Source organism: Oncorhynchus clarkii, chromosome 31 (genome assembly GCF_045791955.1).
Source record: "Oncorhynchus clarkii lewisi isolate Uvic-CL-2024 chromosome 31, UVic_Ocla_1.0, whole genome shotgun sequence".
NCBI lineage: Eukaryota > Metazoa > Chordata > Actinopteri > Salmoniformes > Salmonidae > Oncorhynchus > Oncorhynchus clarkii.
In genome coordinates, this window is record NC_092177.1 from 26,462,072 (window position 1) to 26,482,507 (window position 20,436).

A 20,436-nucleotide genomic window follows, 5' to 3' on the forward strand; every position below is an offset into this window, starting at 1 on the left:
ACAGCGGCCCTTAGAGCCCTGAATAGATATTGCACAAATATCTGCACAAATATTAGGTTGCCATAAATTGTCAATGTTTGAGATTCTATTTATGAGGCAGAAATGAAATGATCAAATGTGAAATGTCCAAACCACTACAAACGTCAAAAACCCAATACCATGCGTTTTGTTTGATACTGTCTTGTTTTAATAGGCAAAGAAAAATCGGATGAAATGGTAACAGCACATGAAACGTATAACCTTGCTTTGAAATCGAACGAGATTTATAACCCAAACTACAGCTCTTGACAACGAAAACCTATATGCTGATGATGTAGCCACTTTGTTCTCACCTGGTTTTCCCCATCGTCATTGATCCGTTTGTCCCTCTGAGCGTGGGGGAGTGTCTGTGTTCCGTCCAGACTAATGATGCTCTGACTGTAAGGTCTGACGTATTTCATATCACTCTGTCTGGAGTCAGTCGTTCCAGACACATCGTAATTATACACCTGTCTCAGAGTTCCTGTGCCTCCCACGTCTGCGTAAAGGGGCGGGTAACAGGGAATAACTGGGAGATTCCCATTGGATTTGTAAAACATTTGCTCGCGTCTCCATCTGTAGCATTTCACTGACAGTATGGCAATGATGGATACGATAAAGAGAAAGGAGACTACAGCTAAAGCCAAGACTAAGTAAAAAGTCAGGTTGTCATTGTACTCCTTGTCGTGCGTAAAATCAGTGAACTCCGAGAGCACTTCGGGGAAGCTGTCCGCCACCGCCACGTTAACATTGACTGTAGCTGAACGAGAGGGCTGCCCGTTGTCCTCCACTACAACAGTGAGCCTTTGTTTCACAGCATCTTTATCAGTGACTTGGCGTACAGTTCTTATTTCTCCATTCTGTAAACCCACTTCAAACAGCGCCCTGTCTGTCGCTTTCTGCAGTTTATACGAGAGCCAGGCATTCTGTCCAGAGTCCACATCAACAGCCACCACTTTAGTGACAAGATATCCCACATCTGCTGAACGAGGAACCATTTCAGCCACCAGAGAGCTGCTAGTCTGGACTGGGTACAGAACCTGAGGCGTGTTGTCATTCTGGTCATGGATCATTATTTTCACAGTCACATTGCTACTGAGTGGAGGAGAGCCTCCATCCTGCGCTTTTACGCGGAACTGGAAATCCTTGATCTGCTCGTAGTCAAAAGAGCGCACTGAATGGATGACTCCACTATCAGCAGTAACGGACACATATGAGGAGACGGGCACTCCGTTAACCGAGGAGTCCTCCAGTATGTAAGAAACACGGGCATTCTGGTTCCAGTCAGCGTCTCTGGCTTTCACTGTGAATATAGAGATGACCGGTGTGTTGTTTTCTATAATGTAGGCCTCATATGAGCTCCTCTCAAAGACAGGCGCGTTGTCATTCACATCTGATATCTGTAAGGTGAGAGTGACGCTGCTGGAGAGCGAGGGCACTCCCTCATCAGAGCACGTCACACTGATGTTATACTCGGAGGCTCTCTCTCGATCCAAGTCACTGTCTGTTACTAAAGTAAAGAAATTATTCGTCGTTGATTTAATTGTAAATGGAATATTGTCGTTTATCGAACACTGTACTTGACCATTTTCACCTGAGTCTGGGTCTTGTACATTAATCATAGTTACTACAGTACCGGGTATAGAATCTTCTGTTATGACGTTAGTCTTGGACATAATATTAATAGCTGGTTTGTTGTCATTTATATCAATGACGTCAATAATTATTTTACACGAATCAGTCAGCCCACCGTCATCACTGGCCTGAACATGTATCTGATAGTGACGGGCCTTTTCATAATCAACATTTTCTTTTACTTTCAAATGTCCGTCGAATTCATTTATTTCAAAAATGTCTCGCACATCAGCAATTGTGTTTGAAATTGAATATGTTATCTTAGAATGTGCGCCTTTATCAGCGTCAAATGCGCTTACTGCAGCTACAACTGATCCTTTAGGGGCATTCTCAGTAATGGTAGCCTTGTATATTGGCTGTGTAAAGACAGGGGCATTGTCGTTGGCGTCCAGCACAGTGATATGGATCTGTGCAGTCCCAGACATCTGAGATTCGCCTCCATCAGTAGCTGTTAATACAAGGGAAATTTCCTCCTCTTTTTCTCGATCGAGAGGCTTCTGTAGAACCATTTCAACCATTTTCCCTCCATCTGGCTGATCTTTTAGTTTTATGGCAAAATGGTCGGTTTGCGTAAGGGAATAGCTCTGTAGGCCGTTAACGCCAACATCAGAATCCATCGCCCTCTCTAATAAGAATTTAGCCCCTGTCACAGCAGACTCACTGATTTTGAATTTAATTTCATTTTTTTCGAAACTGGGTGCATTATCATTAATATCTGTTATTTCAACCGTAATACTATAAAATTCCATCGGGTTCTCTAGAATAATCTGAAAATGTAAAGCGCAAGGCGTCGTCTGTCCGCAGAGTGATTCACGGTCTATTCTCTCTTTGATGAGGAGAACTCCCCTTTCTTTATTCAGCTCGATGTACTCTGCGCTGTCTCCTGTATAAACACGAGCTTTACCTGATATCAGTCTTTTAATATCTAAACCCAAGTCCTGCGCTATGTTACCAACTAAAGAGCCTTTCGCCATTTCCTCGGGAATGGAGTAACTAACCTGCCCATGTACTGAACTGAGAGAGAGGACCGAGATAAACAACAGTACTTGCCGTGTCATTGTTCTGTCCGACATTTTCCCTTCACCATGACACAACAAACACCATATAATCAGTTATGATAATAGTATATTTCCTTCAGGTGTAAACCGAGAAAATAAGAAAATGTTCTACTAATAATTCGTATCTCCAGAACAAAAGAATCTCAGCTCGGTGTCTCGGTGCTTAGTGTTCTCTGTAACCCGGACTGTGCGCTCTGCGTGCGGCTCTTTCTCTCTCTCATGTACGGAGATGATGGGGGAGGTACTGCTGCAAATGTGCTCTAAAACTGTAACACACTGACCAACAGCGTCCCTCTGAGTTAAATTCACTGAACTACAGAACACGAAAATTATTACAAGATATTTGGGCTGGTTTAAATCTGCATGGGATCAAATGCAGCACTATCATTCTATATCAACACATATCGGCCTAAGTATTAATGACCATGTAAACCAACATGACAGTAAGATGTGTATGAATTTAAACTATGCTAATATAGCACACTACAAGATACCCACTGATTTACAGCCTCTTTCAGCTGTCCATGACCATGGTGCTGAAATGGTCACATATCAGCGGAATGAAGAGTATGTCTGACCGTAAAACTTGCAAGTCCATATCTGATTTCAAACAGTTTAAATCACACGACGTATATTTTTTAGGGAAAAGATAATGATTCAAATATAACAGACCTCTCCTGGGGAGTCTGGTTCATCCAGGATGTTATTTTCACTCTGCATCCGCTGCATCGTCCCTGTAGAACTGGGGTCCATTATCAGTACGTTCTCGCTACAGGGTCTGACGAACTTACAGTCACTCTTTCTGGAGTCAGTCGTCCTGCACACCTCGTAATTGTACACGTGCTGTAGAGTTCCTGTCCCCAAAGTGTCTGCGTAACGCGGTGGATAATACGGAATAACCGGGAGATTGGAATGATAGAGGACGCGAGACTGTCTCCATCTGTGTATTTTCACTGATATAATAACCACTAAACACGTGACGAACAGAAATGAGACTACAGCTAAAGCCAAGACTAAGTAAAAAGTCAGATTGTCATTGTAGTCCTTGTCGTGCGTAAAGTCAGTGAACTCCGAGAGCACTTCAGGGAAGCTGTCCGCCACCGCTACGTTAACATTGACTGTAGCTGAACGAGAGGGCTGCCCGTTGTCCTCCACTACAACAGTGAGCCTTTGTTTCACAACATCTTTATCATTGACTTGGCGAATAGTTCTTATTTCTCCATTCTGTAAGCCCACTTCAAACAGCGCTCTGTCTGTCGCTTTCTGCAGTTTATACGAGAGCCAGGCATTCTGTCCAGAGTCCACATCAACAGCCACCACTTTAGTGACAAGATAGCCCACATCTGCTGAACGAGGCACCATTTCAGCCACCAGAGAGCTGCTAGTCTGGACTGGGTACAGAACCTGAGGCGCGTTGTCGTTCTGGTCCTGGACTAATATTCTAACAGCGACCACTGAACTGAGAGGAGGAGAGCCTCCATCCTGCGCTTTTACACGGAACTGGAAATCCTTGATCTGCTCGTAGTCAAAAGAGCGCACTGCATGGATGACTCCACTATCAGCACTAACGGACACATATGAGGAGACGGGCACTCCGTTAACCGAGGAGTCCTCCAGTATGTAAGAAACACGGGCATTCTGGTTCCAGTCAGCGTCTCTGGCGTTCACTGTGAATGTAGAGAGGCCCGGTGTGTTGTTTTCTATAATGTAGGCCTCATATGAGCTCCTCTCAAAGACGGGCGCGTTGTCATTCACATCTGATATCTGTAAGGTGAGAGTGACGCTGCTGGAGAGCGAGGGCACTCCCTCATCAGAGCACGTCACACTGATGTTATACTCAGAGGCTCTCTCTCGGTCCAAGTCACTGTCTGTTACTAGACTGTAAAAGGCGTTGGATATGGATTTAATGGTGAATGGAATGTTTTCATTTATTCCACAGTGTACCTGTCCGTTACTATCAGAATCTGGGTCGTTAACGCTGATCATGGCTATAACTGTATTAGAGATAGAGTCTTCCGCTATTGAACTAGACTTAGACATTATAATAATAATGGGGCTGTTGTCATTGACGTCAATAACATCTATGATTATTTTACTGGAATCAGAAAGCCCTCCTTCGTCCATTGCCTCGATAAACATTTGATAATATTTTGCCTTTTCATAATCTACATGACCGATTAGTCTAAATTCACCACTTTCGCTGTCTAACTCAAAGAGATCAGTACTGCTGGAGAAAGAATAGCTAACCATGCTATTAGACCCTTTATCCGCATCAGAGGCGCTAACAGTGGCCAATAAGGCTCCTTTAGGTGAATTCTCAACAACCGTTGCTTTGTAAATCTCCTGCGTAAAAACAGGTGCATTGTCGTTTATATCTAACACTGTAACATGTATCTGCACTGTTCCAGATAGCTGCGGTTCGCCTCCGTCTATAGCTGTTAATACTAAAGATAGCTGCTCCTGTTTCTCCCGATCTAAAGGCTTCTGCAAAACCATCTCTACCTTTTTACTTCCATCGGGTTGATTTTTTAGTTTTAAATGAAAAAAATCAATGGGATTAAGAGTGTAGCTCTGGAGACAGTTAAGATCAACGTCAGGATCTATTGCTATCTCCAGCATAAATGTAGCGCCAATTGCTGCAGACTCACTGATTTCAAAACGTTTCTCTGTCTTCTTAAAACTAGGAGCATTATCGTTTACATCTGTAATCTCAACAGTTACCCGAAAGAATTCCATGGGGTTTTCTAGAATTATCTGAAAATGCAATGCACATGGCGTTGTCATTCCGCAGAGAGTTTCACGGTCTATTCTGTCTTTGATGAGGAGAACTCCCCTTTCTTTGTTCAGCTCGATGTACTCTGCGCTGTCTCCAGTAAAAATACGAGCTTTACCTGATTTCAGTCTTTTGATATCTAAATCTAAATCCTGCGCTATGTTACCTACTAAAGAGCCCTTCGCCATTTCCTCGGGAATGGAGTAACTGACCTGCCCGTGTACTGAACTGAGAGAGAGGACCGAGATAAACAACAGTACTTGCCGTGTCATTGTTCTGTCCGACATTTTCTTTCCCATATCAAACAAAAAACACGTTACAATCCGTAAAGAACGCCGTGATATTTCATTAGTTTTCACTGTTTAGTGAAGAAAAAATATGTCGCTAAACTCCACCACTCTGGAACAAAATAATCTCAGCTCTGTGTCTCTGTGCTTAGTGTTCTCTGTAACCCGGACTGTGCGCTCTGCATGCGGCTCTTTCTCTCTCTAATATAGCGAGATGATGGGGGAGGTACTGCTGCAAATCCGCTCTAAAACTACAACACACTGACCGACAGCGTCCCTTTGAGTTCAATCTACTGAACAACAGATATACTTAAAAATAAACACCTTCCAACATATTTGGGAAGGTATGAATCTCCATGGAATAAACACAGCATTATCAAGCTTAACCCAACCCAGTAATGTAGGCTATATAAACACATTTCAGCCAATGTATGTAGGATAAAGGTAAACCATGATGCCAGTAGTATGTGGACAAGAAATATAAACAAAATACACGTTACGCTAAACTAATCCTCGGGATAGAAAGCAACTTTCTGCAACTATAACCAGCACTATGGTATTACTGTGGATTTTGTAGGATACAGAAAACGTGTATATACTTATGAATCGAATTTCTAGTACGTAAAACGTTTGGTCATCTTTACAAAGGTTAGTCGATATCCCTGTATAATTCACTCTTTACTATGTTACAGGGTCTATTGCAATACAGCCGCTTTGGAGAGCGGCGCTGTTCACGACCGTGGTGCTGAAATGGCCAAATATCAGTGAAATTCAGAGCACTTCTGACCATGGAACCTTCGCAGGTATAAAGACAAGATTTAGAAACAGCTAAAATCGGAAAGAAACAGATACAAATGTACATGTCGCAGTTCAACCTTATATTAAAGGGAAGGATAATGATTCAAATATAACAGACCTCTAGTGGGGAGTCTGTTTCATCCAGGATGTTATTTTCACTCTGCATCCGCTGCATTGTCCCTGTAGAACTGGGGTCCATTATCAGTACGTTCTGACTACAGGGTCTGACGAACTTACAGTCACTCTTTCTGGAGTCAGTCGTCCTGCACACCTCGTAATTGTACACGTGCTGTAGAGTTCCTGTCCCCAAGGTGTCTGCGTAACGCGGTGGATAATACGGAATAACCGGGAGATTGGAATGATAGAGGACGCGAGACTGTCTCCATCTGTATATTTTCACTGATATAATAACCACTAAACATGTGATGAACAGAAATGAGACTACAGCCAAAGCCAAGACTAAGTAAAAAGTCAGGTTGTCATTGTACTCCTTGTCGTGCGTAAAGTCAGTGAACTCCGAGAGCACTTCAGGGAAGCTGTCCGCCACCGCTACGTTAACATTGACTGTAGCTGAACGAGAGGGCTGCCCGTTGTCCTCCACTACAACAGTGAGTCTTTGTTTCACAGCATCTTTATCATTGACTTGGCGATTAGTTCTTATTTCTCCATTCTGTAAACCCACTTCAAACAGCGCCCTGTCTGTCGCTTTCTGCAGTTTATACGAGAGCCAGGCATTCTGTCCAGAGTCCACATCAACAGCCACCACTTTAGTGACAAGATATCCCACATCTGCTGAACGAGGCACAATTTCAGCCACCAGAGAGCTGCTAGTCTGGACAGGGTACAGAACCTGAGGCGCGTTGTCGTTCTGATCCTGGATGAAGATGGTGACAGTAGCATTACTACTGAGTGGAGGAGAGCCTCCATCCTGCGCTTTTACGCGGAACTGGAAATCCTTGATCTGCTCGTAGTCAAAAGAGCGCACTGAATGGACGACTCCACTATCAGCACTAACGGACACATATGAGGAGACGGGCACTCCGTTAACCGAGGAGTCCTCCAGTATGTAAGAAACACGGGCATTCTGGTTCCAGTCAGCGTCTCTGGCTTTCACTGTGAATATAGAGAGGCCCGGTGTGTTGTTTTCTATAATATAAGCCTCATATGAGCTCCTCTCAAAGACAGGCGCGTTGTCATTCACATCTGATATCTGTAAGGTGAGAGTGACGCTGCTGGAGAGCGAGGGCACTCCCTCATCAGAGCACGTCACACTGATGTTATACTCAGACGCTCTCTCTCGGTCCAAGTCACTATCGGTTACTACAGTAAAGAAATTATTCGATGTTGATTTCATTGAAAACGGGATGTTTTCGTCAATAGAGCACTGCACTCTGCCATTATCACCAGAATCTGGGTCTTGAATATTCATCATAGTTACGACAGTACCTGCTTTAGCATCTTCGGAGATCACGTTTGATTTAGACATAATGTTAATATTAGGCGTATTATCATTGGTGTCAACTACTTCAACTATGACTTTGCATGAATCTGTAAGGCCTCCGTCATCACTTGCCCGCAGGCTGATCTGAAAACGTCGTGTGTTTTCGTAATCAACATTTCCTATCACTCTAATCTCGCCACTGTCCTCGTCAACGTCAAACATTTCTCTGACATCATCTAAAGTGTTTCGAACTGAATAGGTTACTTTGCTGTTTGATCCATGATCGGCATCTGATGCACTCACTGAAGTTACAAGTGTTCCTTTTGGGGAATGCTCAGTAACGGTAGCTTTATATGTATGCTGCGTAAAAACGGGTGGATTGTCATTGGCGTCTAGCACTGTGATGAGTATCTGCATTGTTCCTGATAGCCGAGGCTCTCCTCCATCTGCTGCTGTTAATACCAGAGATATTTGTTCTTCTCTTTCACGATCTAGAGGTTTCTTTAAAACCATCTCTACATTTTTATTGCCATCGGCTTGATTATGCAATTCAAGAGCAAAATGATCGGTTGGTTTCAACGTATAGCTTTGTAGGCCATTGATACCGACATCCTGATCCATTGCTCCGTCTAATATAAATTTTGCTCCACTGACTGCAGACTCACTTATTTTAAATTGTACGTCACTCTTTTCAAATGATGGAATATTGTCGTTAACATCCGTTATTTCAACAGTTATGGTGTAAAATTCCATCGGGTTCTCTAGAATAATCTGAAAATGTAGTGCACAAGGCGTCCTCTGTCCGCAGAGTGATTCACGGTCTATTCTCTCTTTGATGAGGAGAACTCCCCTTTCTTTATTCAGCTCGATGTACTCTGCGCTGTCTCCTGTATAAATACGAGCTTTACCTGATTTCAGTCTTTTAATATCTAAACCCAGATCCTGCGCTATGTTACCAACTAAAGAGCCTTTCGCCATTTCCTCGGGAATGGAGTAACTAACCTGCCCGTGTACTGAACTGAGAGAGAGGACCGAGATAAACAACAGTACTTGCCGTGTCATTGTTCTGTCCGACATTTTCCCTTCAACATGAAGCATCAAACACCATATAATCAGTTATGATAATAGTATATTTCCTTCAGGTGTAAACCGAGAAAATAAGAAAATGTTCTACTAATAATCCGTATCTCCAGAACAAAAGAATCTCAGCTCGGTGTCTCGGTGCTTAGTGTTCTCTGTAACCCGGACTGTGCGCTCTGCGTGCGGCTCTTTCTCTCTCTCATGTACGGAGAAGATGGGGGAGGTACTGCTGCAAATGTGCTCTAATACTGCAACACACTGACCAACAGCGTCCCTCTGAGTTAAATTCACTGAACTACAGAACACGAAAATTATTACAAGATATTTGGGCTGTTTTAAATCTGCATGGGATCAAATGCAGCACTATCATTCTATATCAACACATATCGGCCTAAGTATTAATGACCATGTAAACCAACATGACAGTAAGATGTGTATGAATTTAAACTATGCTAATATAGCACACTACAAGACACCCACTGATTTACAGCCTCTTTCAGCTGTCCATGACCATGGTGCTGAAATGGTCACATATCAGCGGAATGAAGAGCATGTCTGACCATTAAATCTTGCAGGTATATATTGGATTTCAAACAGGTAAAATCACGCGATGGATAAACAACAGAAAATCGTTTGTTAGGGAAAAGATAACGATTCAAATATAACAGACCTCTGCTGGGGAGTCTGGTTCATCCAGGATGTTATTTTCACTCTGCATCCGCTGCATCGTCCCTGTAGAACTGGGGTCCATTATCAGTACGTTCTGACTACAGGGTCTGACGAACTTACAGTCACTCTTTCTGGAGTCAGTCGTCCTGCACACCTCGTAATTGTACACGTGCTGTAGAGTTCCTGTCCCCAAAGTGTCTGCGTAACGCGGTGGATAATACGGAATAACCGGGAGATTGGAATGATAGAGGACGCGAGACTGTCTCCATCTGTATATTTTCACTGATATAATAACCGCTAAACATGTGATGAACAGAAATGAGACTACAGCTAAAGCCAAGACTAAGTAAAAAGTCAGGTTGTCATTGTACTCCTTGTCGTGCGTAAAGTCAGTGAACTCCGAGAGCACTTCAGGGAAGCTGTCCGCCACCGCTACGTTAACATTGACTGTAGCTGAACGAGAGGGCTGCCCGTTGTCCTCCACTACAACAGTGAGTCTTTGTTTCACAGCATCTTTATCATTGACTTGGCGATTAGTTCTTATTTCTCCATTCTGTAAACCCACTTCAAACAGCGCCCTGTCTGTCGCTTTCTGCAGTTTATACGAGAGCCAGGCATTCTGTCCAGAGTCCACATCAACAGCCACCACTTTAGTGACAAGATAGCCCACATCTGCAGAACGAGGCACCATTTCAGCCACCAGAGAGCTGCTCGTCTGGACTGGATACAGAACCTGAGGCGCGTTGTCATTCTGGTCCTGGATCAATATTTTCACAGTCACATTGCTACTGAGAGGAGGAGAGCCTCCATCCTGCGCTTTTACGCGGAACTGGAAATCCTTGATCTGCTCGTAGTCAAAAGAGCGCACTGAATGGATGACTCCACTATCAGCACTAACGGACACATATGAGGAGACGGGCACTCCGTTAACCGAGGAGTCCTCCAATATGTAAGAAACACGGGCATTCTGGTTCCAGTCAGCGTCTCTGGCTTTCACTGTGAACATAGAGAGGCCCGGTGTGTTGTTTTCTATAATATAAGCCTCATATGAGCTCCTCTCAAAGACAGGCGCGTTGTCATTCACATCTGATATCTGTAAGGTGAGAGTGACGCTGCTGGAGAGAGAGGGCACTCCCTCATCAGAGCACGTCACAGTGATGTTATACTCTGAGGCTCTCTCTCGATCCAAGTCACTGTCAGTTACTAAACTAAAGAAATTATTCGACGAGGATTTCATCGCAAATGGAATGTTTTCATTGATGGAACATTGGACTTTCCCATTTTCACCAGAGTCTGGGTCTTGCACATTGATCATCGTTAAGACTGTATCGATTTTGGCATCTTCGGAGATCACGTTTGATTTTGACATAATGTTAATATTAGGCTTATTATCATTGGTGTCAACTACTTCAACTACCACTTTGCATGAATCTGTAAGTCCTCCGTCATCACTTGCCCTTAAATTGATCTGAAAATTCCGTGTCTTTTCATAATCAATATTTCCAATCAATCTAATCTCACCGTTGTCCTCGTTTACTTCAATAAGTCCACGAACATAATCTAACGTGTTTGTAATTGAGTACGTAATTTTACCGTTTGAGCCATGATCTGCATCTGATGCGCTGACTGAAGATATAACTGTACCTTTTGGGTCATTCTCAGTTACAGTTGCTTTGTAAATCTCCTGAGTAAAAATTGGCGCATTATCATTGACGTCTAGTACGGTGATGAGTATCTGCATTGTCCCTGACATACGCGGCTCGCCACCATCCACAGCTGTCAACACTAAAGTAACATCCTCATGCTTCTCTCGATCTAGAGGTTTCTGCAAAACCATCTCAACCTTCTTATTCCCATCTGCTTGATTAACCAATTTCAGAGCGAAATTATCAGTTGGTTTCAACGTATAGCTCTGGAGGCCATTGATACCGACGTCAAGATCTATGGCTCTCTCTAACACGAATTTTGCTCCATTGACTGCAGACTCACTGATTTTGAATTTGATTTCGTTCTTTTCAAAGGTTGGAGGGTTGTCATTCATATCTGTAATTTCAACCGTAATACTATAAAATTCCATCGGGTTCTCTAGAATAATCTGAAAATGTAAAGCGCAAGGCGTCGTCTGTTCACAGAGCGCTTCACGGTCTATTCTCTCTTTGATGAGGAGAACTCCCCTTTCTTTATTCAGCTCGATGTACTCTGCGCTGTCTCCTGTATAAACACGAGCTTTACCTGATATCAGTCTTTTTATATCTAAACCCAGATCCTGCGCTATGTTACCGACTAAAGAGCCTTTCGCCATTTCCTCGGGAATGGAGTAACTGACCTGCCCGTGTACTGAACTGAGAGAGAGGACCGAGATAAACAACAGTACTTGCCGTGTCATTGTTCTGTCCGACATTTTCCCTTCAACATGAAACAAGGACATTATAATCCGTAAAGAAGTCTGTGATATTATATTCCTTTGAAGTTAAAAAAAATCCAAGTAAAATTACTCAACAATCCGTAGCTCTGTCTCTGGTACAAAATAACATCAGCTCCGTGTCTCCGTGCTTAGTGTTCTCTGTAACCCAGACAATGCGCTCTGCATGCGGCTCTTTCTCTCTCTCCAATATATCGAGATTATGGGGGAGGTACTGCTGCAAATCCGCTCTAAAACCGCAACACACTGACCAACAGCGTCCCTCAGAGTTCAATCTACTGAACAACAGATACACTGTTAAAAAAGGAAACAATGTCCAATAAACAATATATTGGAAGGTGTGAATCTTCATGGAATAAATCACAGTGCTATAACGCTTTGGCCATCTCATGTAACAACACGGCAATGTATTGAGGAGAATTGTAAATCAAGGTGCCAGAAATATGTGGACAACAAATGTCATACAAAACACACCTTGCATGAAGCTGTAGGCTACATCTTGACAGAAAGCAAGTTTCAGTAGTCTAAAACAAGCAGTATGATATAATGTGCATTGTGTAGGGCAAGTAAAATAAACGTATCAATCAAATTAATGTTGCATAAACCGTTAGCCTCACCTTTACAAGCGTTAGGCAATATCCAGTACGATTTACTCTACTATTAAATAGGGTCCACTGAAATACAGCCGCTTTCCATGACCATGGTGCTGAAATGGCACATTAGTGGAATGAGGATAATTTCTCATGATGGAATGTTCCCCGGAATACAAACTCGATTTAAAACAATTAGAATATTTTTCGGGAAAAGATAAGGATTTAAATATAACAGACCTCTGCTGGGGAGTCTGGTTCATCCAGGATGTTATTTTCACTCTGCATCCGCTGCATCGTCCCTGTAGAACTGGGGTCCATTATCAGTACGTTCTGACTACAGGGTCTGACGAACTTACAGTCACTCTTTCTGGAGTCAGTCGTCCTGCACACCTCGTAATTGTACACGTGCTGTAGAGTTCCTGTCCCCAAAGTGTCTGCGTAACGCGGTGGATAATACGGAATAACCGGGAGATTGGAATGATAGAGGACGCGAGACTGTCTCCATCTGTATATTTTCACTGATATAATAACCACTAAACATGTGATGAACAGAAATGAGACTACAGCCAAAGCCAAGACTAAGTAAAAAGTCAGGTTGTCATTGTACTCCTTGTCGTGCGTAAAGTCAGTGAACTCCGAGAGCACTTCAGGGAAGCTGCCCGCCACCGCTACGTTAACATTGACTGTAGCTGAACGAGAGGGCTGCCCGTTGTCCTCCACTACAACAGTGAGCTTTTGTTTTACAGCATCTTTATCAGTGACTTGGCGAATAGTTCTTATTTCTCCATTCTGTAAACCCACTTCAAACAGCGCCCTGTCTGTCGCTTTCTGCAGTTTATACGAGAGCCAGGCATTCTGTCCAGAGTCCACATCAACAGCCACCACTTTAGTGACAAGATAGCCCACATCTGCTGAACGAGGCACCATTTCAGCCACCAGAGAGCTGCTAGTCTGGACTGGATACAGAACCTGAGGCGTGTTGTCATTCTGGTCATGGATCATTATTTTCACAGTCACATTGCTACTGAGTGGAGGAGAGCCTCCATCTTGCGCTTTTACACGGAACTGGAAATCCTTGATCTGCTCGTAGTCAAAAGAGCGCACTGCATGGATGACTCCACTATCAGCACTAACGGACACATATGAGGAGACGGGAACTCCGTTAACCGAGGAGTCCTCCAGTATGTAAGAAACACGGGCATTCTGGTTCCAGTCAGCGTCTCTGGCTTTCACTGTGAATATAGAGAGCCCCGGTGTGTTGTTTTCTATAATGTAGGCCTCATATGAGCTCCTCTCAAAGACAGGCGCGTTGTCATTCACATCTGATATCTGTAAGGTGAGAGTGACGCTGCTGGAGAGCGAGGGCACTCCCTCATCAGAGCACGTCACACTGATGTTATACTCAGACGCTCTCTCTCGGTCCAAGTCACTGTCTGTTACTAAAGTAAAGAAATTATTCGTCGTTGATTTAATTGTAAATGGAATATTGTCGTTTATCGAACACTGTACTTGACCATTTTCACCTGAGTCTGGGTCTTGTACATTAATCATAGTTACTACAGTACCGGGTATAGAATCTTCTGTTATGACGTTAGTCTTGGACATAATATTAATAGCTGGTTTGTTGTCATTTATATCAATGACGTCAAGAATGATTTTACACGAATCAGTCAGTCCCCCGTCATCACTGGCTTGTATATGTATCTGATAATGGTGAGATTTTTCATAGTCTATTTCCCCAGTTAATATAACTTCACCATCAACGTAATTAATTTCAAACATTTCAGGAAAATCGTCCTGTGTATTTGTTACTGAGTATGTTATTTTGCCATTAGTGCCCTGATCAGCATCGTGTGCACTGACCTTAGTAACAACTGTACCTTTCTGTGCATTCTCAGTAATTGTAGCTCTGTAAATCGGCTGCGTAAAAACTGGGGCATTGTCATTGGCGTCTAACACGGTGACGTGTATCTGTGCAGTACCAGATATCTGAGGCTCTCCTCCATCCATTGCTGTCAACACTATTGATATTTGCTCTTGTTTTTCTCGGTCTAGAGACTTCTGTAAAATCATTTCGACATTTTTACCACCACCTGCCTGATTTTGCAGTTTTAGTGCAAAATTACCATTTGAACTGAGAGAATAGCTTTGGAGGCCATTAATGCCAACGTCTGGATCTATAGCTCTCTCTAAAATGAATTTAGCTCCCGTCAGAGCTGACTCGCTAATTCTAAACCTGATATCACTTTTCTTGAAAACCGGTGGGTTGTCATTGACATCAGTTACCTCAACAGTAATGGAATAAAATTCCATCGGGTTCTCTAGAATAATCTGAAAATGTAGCGCGCAAGGCGTCGTCTGTCCGCAGAGTGCTTCACGGTCTATTCTGTCTTTGATGAGGAGAACTCCCCTTTCTTTATTCAGCTCGATGTACTCTGCGCTGTCTCCTGTATAAATACGAGCTTTACCTGATTTCAGTCTTTTAATATCTAAACCCAAATCCTGCGCTATGTTACCAACTAAAGAGCCTTTCGCCATTTCCTCAGGAATGGAGTAACTGACCTGCCCGTGTACTGAACTGAGAGAGAGGACCGAGATAAACAACAGTACTTGCCGTGTCATTGTTCTGTCCGACATTTTCCCTTCAACATGAAACAACAAGCGCCTTATAATCCGATAAGAGAACAGTATAATTCCTTAAAATGTATGTCCAACAAATAATAAAAAAAATACCAATAATCCTTATTTTGGGAACAAAAGAGTCTCAGCTCTGTGTCTCGGTGCTTAGTGTTCTCTGTAACCCGGACTGTGCGCTCTGCATGCGGCTCTTTCTCTCTCTAATATAGCTGGATGATGGGGGAGGTACTGCTGCAAATCCGCTCTAAAACTACAACACACTGACCAACAGCGTCCCTCTGAGTTCAATCTACTGAACAACAGATACTTAAAAAATAAACACATTCCAATATATTTGGGAAGGTCTAGGTCTACATGGAGTAAAGCACAGCATTATCAAGCTTAACCCAACCCAGTAATGTAGGGAATTTAATAACATATGACCTTTCTATACATCTGCCCTGACCGACTCAGTAAGTAGGGCTCTTGGGGGGGGGGGGGGGGGGGGGGGGTTTAAAGGAAAAACAAAAACACTCAAAGATATTGGTTGTGCCACGTACTCCATCCAAACTGTATCAGACAGATATGCGTGTCCTGTTTTCGACAATTCAGCAGAAATGTGGGGTGCTAAGAGGTATCTCCAAAACGAACGTATCCATAACAGTACGTTATTTTGTAGGTACCCACAATGTTTGCATCTATACTGGCAATAACTGGGAACATGGGCTGAGAACCCTATGAGATGAGATGGAAGGCGTATATGGTGAGACTTTGGAATAGACCGTTGGATATACCAACTGCCAGAATAGTCAGCAAAGTTTTTCCAGTTGGATCTCTCCATAAGGGGAGCCTGGGCAACTGCAATGTCTGACATTTTCCAACAGTCTGACTGTGAACAGTTGTACGAAAAAACAATTAAGTGAGACATAGACGCTGTTAAAAAACAACTGATTATGCAATATGAAAATAAATGAGTGGAGGAGATTAATCATAAACCCAAATGAAGAACCTTTTGTTTGATTAAGGGTGAATTCGTGTGTGAGAGATATATTATGAACAACCTAGATATAAGCAAGAGGTCGCCATGTGCCCAGGTAAGTGAAACAAGTCGGTGTAATGGTGAAATGGAAAAGAAAAGACTATACAACTATTGTAACCTCGAAGAAATAGAGAATGGAATTAATTTGATCCTCTACTGGCCTTTCTACCACAATATATGCTTGTCTTTATTGCAGAAAGCCCACCAGATAAATCCTGAAATGATGTGGCTGAGCCATGAGGAAAAACGGACAAGTTTTTTTGTCCATTGTGCAATTCTGTTTGCGGATTTTTTTTAGATAAAGCCTGGAATTAAAGGAAAATGGCGACCTATAATTCAATTAAACAAATAAGTAGCTCCTATATAGCAAATGGCACGTATGTATATAAAATGTGTGTAGACCTGTCTCACTCTTGAATCATCTCTTTGTGCCACACTTGGTTCAAATGCCTTCCGTTTCATTTTTCTGAAATTATTTATTTCCATATTTATTTTATAATTTTTCCTGCTCTAGGAATAAAATGACTGCTTGGATAACCTTATTTACTATTATGTATTGATTTCTTTATCACGCTTTATGCGGTGAGAACTGCACAGAACACTGTAAGAATTATCACAGTGCCTTATTGTAATGTTTTTGTCAATGGGTTGCAAACTGGCGATTTGACAAGAAAATAAAATGTAATTCATTAATTCAAATAAGACAATGTATCTAGGATCAATGTAAACCATGATACAAGAAGTAACTGGGGAAGAAAGGTCAAACAAAATACACCTTGCGTGAAGCTAATCACCGGGACAGATTGCAACTTTCTGCAACTATAACAGTATGGCATTACTGTGCATTATGTAGGCTACTGAAAACCTGTATATACACACATATGAATACAATTTATAGTACAGAAAACGTTTGCCTCTTATTTACAAAGATCAAGCAATATCCCAGTTTAATTGACTCTTTACAATGTTAAAGGGTCTATTGAAATACAGCCGCTTTGCAGAGCAGCGCTGACCACGAATGTGGTGCTGAAATGGCCACATAACAGTTGAATGAAGAGCATTTGTGACCACGGAAACTTCCCAGGTCCACAGAGTCGATGTAGAAACAGTTAAAATAAAACATTAAAAACAAACTAATTTACACCATGCTTCAACATTTTTGATTTAGGGGAAGGATAATGACTCAAATATAACAGACCTCTGCTGGGGAGTCTGTTTCATCCAGGATGTTATTTTCACTCTGCATCCGCTGCATCGTCCCTGTAGAACTGGGGTCCATTATCAGTACGTTCTGACTACAGGGTCTGACGAACTTACAGTCACTCTTTCTGGAGTCAGTCGTCCTGCACACCTCGTAATTGTACACGTGCTGTAGAGTTCCTGTCCCCAAGGTGTCTGCGTAACGCGGTGGATAATACGGAATAACCGGGAGATTGGAATGATAGAGGACGCGAGACTGCCTCCATCTGAATATTTTCACTGATATAATAACCACTAAACATGTGATGAACAGAAATGAGACTACAGCCAAAGCCAAGACTAAGTAAAAAGTCAGGTTGTCATTGTACTCCTTGTCGTGCGTAAAGTCAGTGAACTCCGAGAGCACTTCAGGGAAGCTGTCCGCCACCGCCACGTTAACATTGACTGTAGCTGAGCGAGAGGGCTGCCCGTTATCCTCCACTACAACAGTGAGCCTTTGTTTCACAGCATCTTTATCATTGACTTGGCGTATAGTTCTTATTTCTCCATTCTGTAAGCCCACTGCAAACAGCGCCCTGTCTGTCGCTTTCTGCAGTTTATACGAGAGCCAGGCATTCTGTCCAGAGTCCACATCAACAGCCACCACTTTAGTGACAAGGTAGCCCGCATCTGCTGAACGAGGCACCATTTCAGCCACCAGAGAGCTGCTAGTCTGGACTGGATACAGAACCTGAGGCGTGTTGTCATTCTGGTCCTGGATCATTATTTTCACAGTCACATTGCTACTGAGTGGAGGAGAGCCTCCATCCTGCGCTTTTACGCGGAACTGGAAATCCTTGATCTGCTCGTAGTCAAAAGAGCGCACTGCATGGATGACTCCACTATCAGCACTAACGGACACATATGAGGAGACGGGCACTCCGTTAACCGAGGAGTCCTCCAGTATGTAAGAAACACGGGCATTCTGGTTCCAGTCAGCGTCTCTGGCTTTCACTGTGAATATAGAGATGCCCGGTGTGTTGTTTTCTGTAATGTAGGCCTCATATGAGCTCCTCTCAAAGACAGGCTCGTTGTCATTCACATCTGATATCTGTAAGGTGAGAGTGACGCTGCTGGAGAGAGAGGGCAGTCCCTCATCAGAGCACGTCACAGTGATGTTATACTCAGAGGCTCTCTCTCGGTCAAAGTCACTGTCAGTTACTAGGCTATAGAAATTGTTTGAGGTCGATCTCATCACAAAGGGAATATTTTCTTCAATACAGCACTGTACTTTTCCATTTTCACCAGAATCTGGGTCTTGAATATTCATCATTGTTACGACAGTACCCTGTTTAGCATCCTCAGATATGGCACTCGTCTTTGACATGATGTTAATAGCTGGTTTGTTATCATTCATATCGATTACGTCAATAATTACCTTACAGGAATCTGTATGACCTCCTTGGTCCCTCGCTTGAACATTAATCTGATAATGTTTAAGTATTTCATAATCAATGTCCCCGACTAATTTAACTATACCGTCATCTCGACCTATTTCAAAAATATCATTCGACGCCTCAGCTGTATTCGAAATGGAATACGTAACTCTCCCATTTTGTCCTTGATCAGCGTCAGACGCGCTGACAGTGGTTAAAACGACGCCTTTATGGGCGTTCTCGGTTACACGAGCCTTGTAAACAGCTTCCGAACAAACGGGCGCATTATCATTGGCGTCTAGTACAGTGATGAGTATCTGCATTGTTCCTGATAGCTGAGGCTCTCCTCCATCTACAGCTGTCAACAACAGAGATATCTGCTCCTGTTTTTCGCGATCTAGAGGTTTCTGTAAAACCATCTCTACATTTTTACCACCATCAGGGAGACTATGCATTTCCAAAATGAAATTCTCGGTGGGTTTGAGAAAATATATTTGGAGGTCATTATGACCAACGTCATCGTCAACGGCTCTCTCGAGGACGAGTCTAGCTCCTGTTAAAGCAGACTCGCTTATTTCAAATTTGACTTCATTATTTTTGAAAATAGGAACATTGTCATTTACATCTCTAATTTCAACTGTAACTGTATAAAATTCCATCGGGTTCTCTAGAATAATCTGAAAATGTAAAGCGCAAGGCGTCGTCTGTCCGCAGAGTGATTCACGGTCTATTATCTCTTTGATGAGGAGAACTCCCCTTTCTTTATTCAGCTCGATGTACTCTACGCTGTCTCCTGTATAAATACGAGCTTTACCTGATTTCAGTCTTTTTATATCTAAACCCAAATCCTGCGCTATGTTACCGACTAAAGAGCCTTTCGCCATTTCCTCGGGAATGGAGTAACTAACCTGCCCGTGTACTGAACTGAGAGAGAGGACCGAGATAAACAACAGTACTTGCCGTGTCATTGTTCTGTCCGACATTTTCCCTTCAACATGAAACAACAAGGACATTATAATCCCTTAAGCAATTTGCGAAATTCTGTCATAAGTAAATCCCGTAAAGAATAACATTTTCTCCCAATAATCCGTATATAATGGAACAAAAGAAGCTCAACTCCGTATCTCTGTGCTTAGTGTTCTCTGTAACCCGGAATGTGCTCTCTGCGTGAAGCTCGTTCTGCCTCTAATATATCGACATAATGGGGAGGTACTGCAGCAAATGTGCTCTAAAACTGCAACACACTGACCAACAGCGTCCCTTTGAGTTTGATCCACTCAACTACAGATAAACTTCAAAAATAAACACATTCCAACATATTTTGGAAGATTTGAGTCTCCAAAGATTAAACCATAGCCCTGTCATGCTTTACCCAACATAGGCTATATCAAA

The 20,436-nt window shown here is 42.8% G+C and overlaps 6 protein-coding genes across 6 annotated transcripts in view; all 6 read right to left on the bottom strand.

Moving 5' to 3' along the window:
• The window catches only part of LOC139390585 (protocadherin gamma-A12-like), a 59,467-nt gene extending 53,696 nt beyond the window's left edge, over positions 1-5,771 (bottom strand). Inside the window, exon 1 of the mRNA XM_071137802.1 lies at positions 3,384-5,771. Coding sequence (XP_070993903.1) covers positions 3,384-5,771 — 2,388 coding nt within the window. The remainder of the gene's footprint in view (positions 1-3,383) is intronic.
• Positions 190-2,711, bottom strand: LOC139390588 (protocadherin beta-16-like). Its single transcript, XM_071137806.1, has one exon. The coding sequence runs from the start codon at positions 2,709-2,711 to the stop codon at positions 276-278; it is 2,436 nt and encodes an 811-aa protein (XP_070993907.1). The 3' UTR covers positions 190-275.
• A 901-nt stretch (positions 5,772-6,672) lies between the features above and the next one.
• On the bottom strand, positions 6,673-9,087 carry LOC139390855 (protocadherin beta-16-like). The gene has a single exon (XM_071138250.1). The coding sequence runs from the start codon at positions 9,085-9,087 to the stop codon at positions 6,673-6,675; it is 2,415 nt and encodes an 804-aa protein (XP_070994351.1).
• Positions 9,088-9,745: 658 nt separating this feature from the next.
• On the bottom strand, positions 9,746-12,160 carry LOC139390857 (protocadherin beta-16-like). The gene has a single exon (XM_071138251.1). It carries the CDS (start codon positions 12,158-12,160, stop codon positions 9,746-9,748), a length of 2,415 nt encoding a protein of 804 aa, XP_070994352.1.
• Positions 12,161-12,996: 836 nt separating this feature from the next.
• LOC139390858 (protocadherin beta-16-like) lies at positions 12,997-15,411 on the bottom strand. The gene has a single exon (XM_071138252.1). It carries the CDS (start codon positions 15,409-15,411, stop codon positions 12,997-12,999), a length of 2,415 nt encoding a protein of 804 aa, XP_070994353.1.
• Positions 15,412-17,612: 2,201 nt separating this feature from the next.
• On the bottom strand, positions 17,613-20,027 carry LOC139390859 (protocadherin beta-16-like). Its single transcript, XM_071138253.1, has one exon. The coding sequence runs from the start codon at positions 20,025-20,027 to the stop codon at positions 17,613-17,615; it is 2,415 nt and encodes an 804-aa protein (XP_070994354.1).
• Positions 20,028-20,436: the final 409 nt, after the last annotated feature.

Coding starts and splice junctions, on each gene's coding strand:
- LOC139390588 (XM_071137806.1), bottom strand. CDS start 2,711: ATGACACGGCAAGTACTGTTGTTTATCTCGGTCCTCTCTCTCAGTTCA.
- LOC139390855 (XM_071138250.1), bottom strand. CDS start 9,087: ATGTCGGACAGAACAATGACACGGCAAGTACTGTTGTTTATCTCGGTC.
- LOC139390857 (XM_071138251.1), bottom strand. CDS start 12,160: ATGTCGGACAGAACAATGACACGGCAAGTACTGTTGTTTATCTCGGTC.
- LOC139390858 (XM_071138252.1), bottom strand. CDS start 15,411: ATGTCGGACAGAACAATGACACGGCAAGTACTGTTGTTTATCTCGGTC.
- LOC139390859 (XM_071138253.1), bottom strand. CDS start 20,027: ATGTCGGACAGAACAATGACACGGCAAGTACTGTTGTTTATCTCGGTC.